Raw genomic sequence first — 9,037 nt, 5'->3', positions numbered from 1 at the left:
AACATGAGGCAAGCAAAGATATAATTTGCATGTAAGAAAAATAAGTATCTTACATGACTTATGTAATTTTAGGAAAAACGTAACCAAGGGAATATAAGTAGAAGTTTGAAGAATGCCATCATCTAAGGTTGAGGAAGATCTTGTAATGAGAACATGTTTTCTACATGCACACAAACCTTAGGATTCTTAATAACTACAAGATTCTATCAAACAATATACCTTTTAACATATATTGTGAAAGAGTTTGCATAATCATGATGGAGTCCCAATTTTTTGTAGCGAGGATTGAATGACATATTTGGTAATAATGAGAAATAAAGATATTCACTTCTTATATATTCAAGATAACCATTATCAACATTAGAGTCTCCTTATAAGGACATGCTCATGGCTCTAAAATAATGCTGGTGACTCACGAGGCTTTTGTATTCAAATGATTTGTCATGGGATTTTAAATTTTACTTTGAGGTAACATACATGAAATGCAATTTTACTTTGTGGTAACATACGTGCAAGAGTACACCTTCATAAACTTTGTTGATTTTAAATGATTCATTGTCCTTCTTTCCTTGTATAGCTGGGTTCCTTGAAACAGTAGGTAAACATGTCATAGTCTTATCAACTTCCTTGGTTGTTTGGTATATCTAAACTTTTAATGTATAGGACAATGGAATTCAAGGAAGCTTAGAAAAACCAACATAAAAGGAAATGAGCTATGTGTGGATAAAGTGTGAGTGTCACGAGTGCACACGACCACCTCCCTTGTCAATGTCAAAGTTAATGCAAATAAAAAGTAGGCCAAAAACAATAAGTACATTTTTGTATAGAGAGAACTAGTGTGATTTGATTGTCCCCATAATGAACAATGAATTCATAAAATCTCACTTTTGGGCCATTGGCCTATCTCTATTGTGTTGCTCTTCTATAGATCTTAAGCATGCTAGTAAGTCTACATGAGTGAACTATGCTAGAGTAGTGCTTATGAAAGTTGAGCTTTAGAAAATTAGTATAACATGATTTGCAATGTTTTCCAAAACACCTTCAACGTAAAACATTTAGTTGGTAAAAGTGACAAACACATTAAGTTGACTCCACAATCTCTCCAAAACTGAAGTTAAAGGTTTTTATAAATATGCTACCAAAATGACTTTTGTGGTGAACACTCCATGGTTAGAGAAAAAAACTACGATAAATATTTGCTATTTTTTCTATTTAAGCTTAGGCTAATAAAAGTTGCCCTAATCTTCTAGTGTTTATGCATGATTGAGAATTACTCACCCATCTGTACAAGAGACTAGGAAGATTGGCCCAATCGTTTAGCACTTTCATTATCAATGTTCAAGTTGTGCAATTACCTTTTACTCTAAAATGTAGAAACTATTTCCCTTTAGTACTTTTCAAATGCCCCAATCCTAAAATTATTAGTGTTAGATATTGAATGTTATGTAGTAGGCTTGCCACCAATCATATAACCTAACTATTCGAAGCCTTTAATATTTGCAACTTAAGGAGATGTTGCCTTGTCCTTTTGAATTCTCTTGGACTTGCATGGTATTTTCAACTATGAAAATACAAAAGAGTATAGCTTTTAGGCTTCCAAGTTGGCTATTGATATTTTTACTTGGGTTTTGGACCTTAATATTTACAAAGAGTTTACTTTTCCTAGTCAACGTCTATAATACTCCACTTATGAAATGAACTTCAAAATAGGTAATCTACTACGGTCCCAAGTTGATGCAATCATTATGAATTTAAATGTTCTTTTAGTGACTAGATAGATGAAATGAATTCCTAGGAAATTGTTTCATACTTTCTTGTAATTGTAGAAATAAATGCACTTCAAATATGTTCTTAAAATATACCATCAATCATATTATCATTTTTGTAAAGCACCATGCATTCAATTAATCACAAAAAAATCACACGTGACATTGATAACAAAACACTAGTATCGACATGTGTGAATAGCTTGGGGTTGCAAGTTCAATCCCTAATTTGAGTAGATGTAATAAGACTCGTCTAAGATATGATATACTCTATAAGGATGTTGAGCCTTTGGGCAATTGCAAGCTTGAATTATGCCTTTAAAAAAACTTATCATAAAAGGCCCTACACTATACAACACAATGGTGGCTCATTTTGAATTCAACAAAGTGATGCAAACTAAATTAGAGGAAGGGAAAGTTCCAACCAAAATATTTAATGTCAAGTACTTAATGCCTATCCATGTAGGAATAAAAACATCAAGTCCCAAAGGTGATGATGGCCTCGTGAATAAAACTTGGGATCATAATTATGAGGTTGTAAGTTCAAAGGTGATGATGTCCTTGTGAATAAAACTTGGGATCATAATTATGAGGTTGTAAGTCCAAGTCTTGTTAGGTGAACCAGTTAGTTGGACACCTAAGTTCACATGGTGTGCTTGTGTCCCCTCCCTTTCAAGGTTTAGTACCTCGTTAGAATGAGCGAGCTTGTTGTCCAAGTAAACTTGATGTTAATGATGATGACAAAAGTGATGAGGAGAAGGATGAAGAGGGCAATGCCAAGGACTTATGGTTGCAACTAATGATATGGCTGTAAGTGCAATACTTATGTATTTCTACAACAAATCATCCAACAAAAATTGTTAATACATATAATCACTATGTTGGCAATGACAAGGATGGGGATGGGGATGACAACTATGGGGATGGATGAACATCAACAATGATGATACCAAAAAGACTAGTCACAACACTTGGGTATCATAATGACCCATAATATGGAGACACTATGACAAGTCATTGAAAACATATTCACACATGGTAAATGCAAAGTGTCATGTGGCATGAAATGAGACCTTTAGACAAAATGTGAAAGAAGATGAATGCTAGTGTTTTTAGAGTTCTATACAGAGATAGCAAAATTCTATTTAGAATGTAAACATAGTGAAAATGTATGTTAAACTATTTTATGGTGGCCCACCTTATTCCAACACCTAGCAAAACACATCAAGGCAATAGATCTGAAACAACAAAAACAACACATACCTAGCACCTCCGCACCATTGGATGTACCCACCTATTTTATTAAACTTGAAATCACAAAGTTGTGATCGTATAGCCATCTTAATGGGAGATTCAATTATGTATTTTGTGAGAGTTCTCTCTTGTTGCTAATATTAGACCATTTGGAACGATAGAGAAGAGACTAGAGCTCATGATGGGAAATCATTAAATTTGAATGAGCTTTTCCTAAAAAATAAAAATGAAGTTTGCAATCTTACATTTAAAAAATGTAGCCTACCTTTGAATGGATGTGGTTTCTTCCTTGCAGGGGGTATTGTGTGACGGCCATAGGTTATTGCAATAATAGAAGTGTTTTTGCATATTGTGTTTTGTTCACCTATTAAAAGGTGGCTCTCTGGATAGTAGTAACCAATGGCAAGCCAACTATGTAAAAAGGGGTTGATGCACAATAATTATTAACGTGTTTTTATAACAATGTGTATTATTTTAGAAATAGGCCATATAATAAATGGATTTCATTTCTTAAACATTCTTTAAGATGGATATATAATATTGAGCCCTACAATTTTAGAGCAACCTAATCTTCTAATTAGTGTTTCAAGAATAGAAGTGAAAAGTAGTAAATAATGTTAGGTCATATGGAGAGTCTCTTGTCAAATAGCTCTGTCTTAACGTGTTGTAAAGTAAGTACTATACTTATCCTTGGATCACCACATTGTACAATACAACATAGAAACAATGACACATGTTATATGCAAGGCCATAGAGTAAGTAGTATTTATGCTTTGATCACCATGTCACAGAAATACTACGCAAAAAAAAAAGACATGTTACATGCAAGGTAACTCATATTGAAAATTCTCCTTAATGGGAGAGTGAAGTCGCTTCAAAGGAGTTACCTAAGCTATTCCTACACTATACAATCTGCACATGGCTTAGATAATGTATGGAAATTTGACTCCAAATTCTTCAAAACTCAATAGTTGGAGTAAAGAGAACTCAACCAATTTAAAAGGCTATGATGTGCAAACTCACATGATTTGCCACAACCCCTTGCCCTTTCCCTTTCATGTATGTTAGCTTGAAGGTTAGGTTTGTCATGCACTATTATTTATTTCATGGTTCGCCTTTATGTGATGTGCACTTACTAGAAGCCATGAAGAGCCTAGGCAACACTAAATGCAATGGCTTAGATTGTTTGTCAATGTAGAGAAAACGAGTTCAAAGTGACTTTCTACAATCCTTTAACCAATCACGAAAGGCAAACATAGGGCTAAGGGTCTTGGAGCTGTCTAATCGCGCGTTTTGAACTTTGATCTCCCTTTACTCGGTTCGAACCTTTGATCTCCATTACTCACACACACTCCCTACCAATTGGGTGGTTGCTTGTTGGGTTAGGCAGCACTGATGAGGATCCCAATTAAGAAGGATGAACATAAGGTCAAAACATTTAAATGCTTCGGTGAGTTAGGAGGTCTAGAACGATATCGAGAAGTAGGAATAAGTTGCCTACAGGCTACTATGAACCTTTTTTGTTTATAAGGTGTATAGGTAATGCAAACAAGGAAAAATTCCTATTGCAAATTTCCTTTGATGAGAGATGATGCAATACATCTTGGTATTACCAATAGAGCTTCAAATAGGGTAATTATTAAACTTGTATTTCGATGTAAAAGAGTGGTTTGACTAACTTATGCTTGAAAGAGAGAGATCCGGTCTTGCATTCTATCTCGTTGGAAAGGGGGGTGTTAATAATCAGCTAAGCATTAAAAGGTGTGGCCAAATATTAGGTCAAGGGTTGGAGGATTCATTCAATTTGAAAACAAAGTGGGCTTATAGCTCCAAAGTACAGTATACACGGATGTGATTAGACCCTTGGACATCAAGATGCATATTTACGAACCCCAACCGCTACGAAAGGGACCTGGCACCTTGTGAGTCTGCGCCTACCCCTAACACGAAAAGCGCTTCATGCATGGAAACTTCTTCTCAACCTTGAAGTCCGTAGAGCATACGGCTCCCCGGGCGTTCACTCTCTCTCATCATCACTCACACACTCCCATATAAGTAGCTCGGTACTGACCCGTAGTCTCAACAAACATCATCTGCAGCTCCATTAGAAGCACCTTCATTAGGGGCAGGATCCTCCATCAGCATCACTTCAGAGCTTAGCAATGGCGTGCAAGATGACCCCGGATGTGAAGCTCCGTTTACAACCTGCCTGAATTCGCATCTAGTAAAGCATCATCGGCAGCTTCCTTTGCATAATTAGCTACAGCCAGAAGTGAAGCTCCGCCAACTTACAGCTGCCTGAATAGCCATCCAATACTGAAGCATCACCTGCAGCTAGCTTCCTTTGCTTTAGCTACAGCCTGAATAGCCATCCAATACTGAAGCATCACCTGCAGCTAGCTTCCTTCGCTTTACAGCCAGAAGCATCATCTCCATCCGTATCACTTGAGCGCTTGGGGAAGCAACAATTTGCCTGCAACATGAACACCCACGTCAAGCTCGCGCTCGGCCTGCTGCCGGTGCTCCCATTCATGGCCTACATTGTCCCTCGCCTGCATCGCATTTACCACATATGTTCCCCCCTCCACCAGAACCTGCTCCTCATTGCCCCTCCCCTAGCCATGCATGACCTCTGGTCCCCCTTCCACCAAAACCTGCTCCTCTTCTCCGCCCTTGTCGTCTTCACCACCACCGCCTATGCCATGTCCCGCCGCCGCTCCGTCTACCTGATCGATTACGCATGCGCCGTGCCCCCCGAGTCCCTCAGGGCCCCGTCCGCCGGGGTCATCATGCGCATGGAGCAGTTCAACATCTATGAGAAGGAAAGCCTGGAGTTCCAGCGGAAGATCCTGGAGCGGTCGGGGCTGGGGGACGAGACATGCCTGCCAGAGCCGCTGCACCAGATACCGCCGGAGAGGACGATGGAGGGGGCGAGGCGGGAGGCGGAGCAGGTGATGTTCGATGCGCTGGACCGGCTGCTGGAGGCGACGGGGTGCAAGCTGCAGGAGGTGGGGATTCTGATTGTGAACTGCAGCATCTTCTGCCCGACGCCGAGCGTGGCGGAGATGGTGGTCAACAGGTACAAGATGAGGGAGGATCTGAGATGCTACAGCCTGGGGGGAATGGGGTGCAGCGCGGGTGTGATAGCAGTAGACATGGCCAAGCGACTGCTGCAGGTCCATGGCAACAGCTATGCGCTCATAGTCAGCATGGAGAACATAACACTGAATTGGTATCTCGGGAATAGTAAGGCAATGCTCCTCCCCAATTGCCTTTTCCGGATGGGCGCCGCTGCCGTCCTGCTGTCCAACTGCCCATCCGACCGCGCCCGCGCCAAGTACCGGCTTGCCCACACCGTCCGCACCCACAAGGGCTCCGATGACCGCTCCTTCTTCTCTGTCCAGCATCGCGAGGACCCTGAAGGCCTCCCCGGCGTTTCCCTCTCCAAGGACCTCATGGTTGTTGCGGGTGACACCCTCGCAGCCAACATTTCAACCCTAGGCCCTCTCGTCTTGCCCCTCTCAGAGCAGGTTGGTGGTGCTTGCCATACATATAAAGAGAAACTTTGTTAAAAACTAATGATTTGCATGTGAACATTGCCCTTGTCAATTTTCTTTTTCTTAGGATATATGTTTCCTTTTAGAGTTTGAACTTGCTTGGAAGTGTTTGCTAGGCATTTATGACACTTTTATGCAAGACTACAAGGATGTTGTCTCATGTTTCCATGTGGTTGGTTGAGTACAGCTTGAAAAAGGAGCAACACCTTAGAGACCAGCAAACATGCACTGTCCAGACATGTGTCCAATTCAAAGTCTCACTAACTTGACTCAATGAAAAATAATTGAATAAACATCACATCACATATCATTCTCGCCTTTAGGTAAGGCATCCATCACAAATCATTTTGCCATCTAGGCAAGAGCAGGTGCCAAAATGCTCCTTTAGGTGAAAACAATTGAAAAAGCGTCCCAAAGTTGATGGTTTGGGTGAATGCGGTTCAGGGTCGTAACGATGAGGTTGGGAGTATAAGCCTTGCTCACTTGGTTGGACACCTATGTTCATATGGTGTGTTTGTTAGAGTTAGAGTGTCCACTTGGTTGGGCACCTAGGTGCACATGGGTATGTGTGTGTGCAAGTATGAGCTTGTACTACCCCACCCGGACTCTTGATTGGTCCCGGGGGGGCTGGGGTTTTGCTGACAAACGATGAGGGTCGTGATCAAACTTTGTTGTTAAATTAGGCTTGAAAGTTATTCTTGGGTTTCTCAAGGTTTGGAATTAGGAAAATTAATTATTGCAAGTATCCTTGAGTCTCTAAGGTTTTGTGATTGAAAATGTTGGATTAAAAGGTTTAAAACGTTAGTTAATTTAGATCAAAAGGTATGTGTGTAAAGGGATGGTTTCCATGCAAGCCTTGCGGTGTGGTGTGGTGTGGGGTCACTGGTGTGTGGGTGGGTGGATGCAGGTGCTGTTCCTGGTGAATCTGGTGGCCCGGAATCTGCTGCACGTGCGGGTGAAGTCGTACACGCCGGACTTTTCGCTGGCCTTCGACCACTTCTGCATCCACGCGGGCGGGCGGGCGGTGATCGATGCCATCCAGCGGAACCTGCGGCTGGAGGCGGGCCACGTGGAGCCATCGCGGATGGCGCTGCACCGCTTCGGAAACACATCCTCGTCGTCCATCTGGTACGAGCTGGCCTACATCGAGGCCAAAGGCCGGGTGCGCAAGGGCGACCGCGTGTGGCAGATCGCGTTCGGGAGCGGCTTCAAGTGCAATAGTGCGGTCTGGCATGCGCTCCGGAATGTCCCGCCCGCGCAACCCCACAACCCTTGGGCCTCTTGCATCCACCGCTACCCCGTCGAATGAAAATGAACTAAGGTTCTTGGGCCTATAAAAAATTTATATACCCTCTACAATTCAAGGAGTAGTATAAGGTATTCGGGCCGATTAACCTTATATACCCTCTACAATTTGAACATTCTGCCACTCTGCCCCACTTCCTTTATTCCCTCACCAAGTACCCTATGGCCTTTTCAGGCTCATGCCAATGCTCGAGGGTCGAAGAGAAGGCACCTTGTGTAGCTCACTTTGCTCGCTATAGTTTTGGAACATGCCTCACACTCTTCTTGCAATTTAGTTTTCAATATTGTTTTGTTACATTTCTGTTGATCTTTTGTAATGCAACAAAATATCAACGATGTAAGCAGATTGATATTTATAATGCCATAAAACATATGCATTGTAAGCATCAAAATTGATATTTGTAATGCAATTAAAAAAATGCAGTGTAAGCAAGTCAATATCTTATGTTCGTTGTAAGCTCGAATCAAATTTGGGACTTTTTGTCATTTCCCCTATTATCAACTATCATATACTCTAACAATCATCATAATGCACCATTTTGCAGGCCTCATTTGTACATATCAATTAGTGGTACTACTATGAAACAATGGGCTTGCTTAGAGTTACAAAACCATTATAATATAGTGAGTCAAATTAGGTGACTAAAGCTTAATTACACCTTTATGGGTTTACAAGTACAAGGGATTGAGGTGGAAATTTCAATAATGTAGATGAGGTGTTTTTTGAACAATGAAAAGAAGGTTGCGAATGGTTACTTTCATGGCACCAATCCTTTGTTGCTAGAGCTTCTTTCAAACAAACAAAAAAACTAGAAGTTCCATTAATGTATGGGTTAGTTGATAAAAAGGGACACCAACACAAGCATGAAACTTGTGTGGCCCCTCCTCCTTTGATCCTCGTTGATGCCTTCAATACCCTTCTGTTGGTTGGTCTACTATTAGCTTGTGCAACAACGTAAGCATGAAACTAGAAGTTTCATTAATGTTGTTGGTTGTAAACTCATAACCCTTCCATACTCAAGATGCAAACTCATATCCCTTCCATACTCAAGATGCTCATGCACCCTTCTATATCTTTCTTTTTCTTTCTAAAATTGTAAGTACTTCACTCAATAATCCATTTCTCATATTTCTCTCTCATCTTTTTCCTCTTTG

General features: G+C 40.9%; 1 protein-coding gene across 1 annotated transcript; it reads left to right on the top strand.

Annotated features, from left to right (window-relative positions):
- Positions 1–5,029: 5,029 nt before the first annotated feature.
- Positions 5,030–8,152, top strand: LOC148013278 (3-ketoacyl-CoA synthase 9-like). Its single transcript, XM_087668615.1, has 2 exons — positions 5,030–6,550; positions 7,485–8,152. The coding sequence occupies exons 1-2, from the start codon at positions 5,501–5,503 to the stop codon at positions 7,884–7,886; spliced, it is 1,452 nt and encodes a 483-aa protein (XP_087524741.1). The 5' UTR covers positions 5,030–5,500; the 3' UTR covers positions 7,887–8,152.
- The last annotated feature ends 885 nt before the right edge of the window (positions 8,153–9,037 follow it).

This window comes from Lygodium microphyllum, chromosome 26 (assembly GCF_053477565.2).
Source record: "Lygodium microphyllum isolate KBCC chromosome 26, Lygodium_microphyllum_v1.1.10, whole genome shotgun sequence".
Taxonomy (NCBI): Eukaryota; Viridiplantae; Streptophyta; class Polypodiopsida; order Schizaeales; family Lygodiaceae; genus Lygodium; species Lygodium microphyllum.
This window is presented reverse-complemented; position numbering and strand designations above follow the sequence as displayed.

Bases quoted from the DNA above. Each gene is read 5' to 3' on its own strand.
- LOC148013278 (XM_087668615.1), top strand. From the start codon at position 5,501: ATGAACACCCACGTCAAGCTCGCGCTCGGCCTGCTGCCGGTGCTCCCA. The intron at 6,551-7,484 runs GTTGGTGGTGCT...GGGTGGATGCAG, and splicing joins TCTTGCCCCTCTCAGAGCAG to GTGCTGTTCCTGGTGAATCT.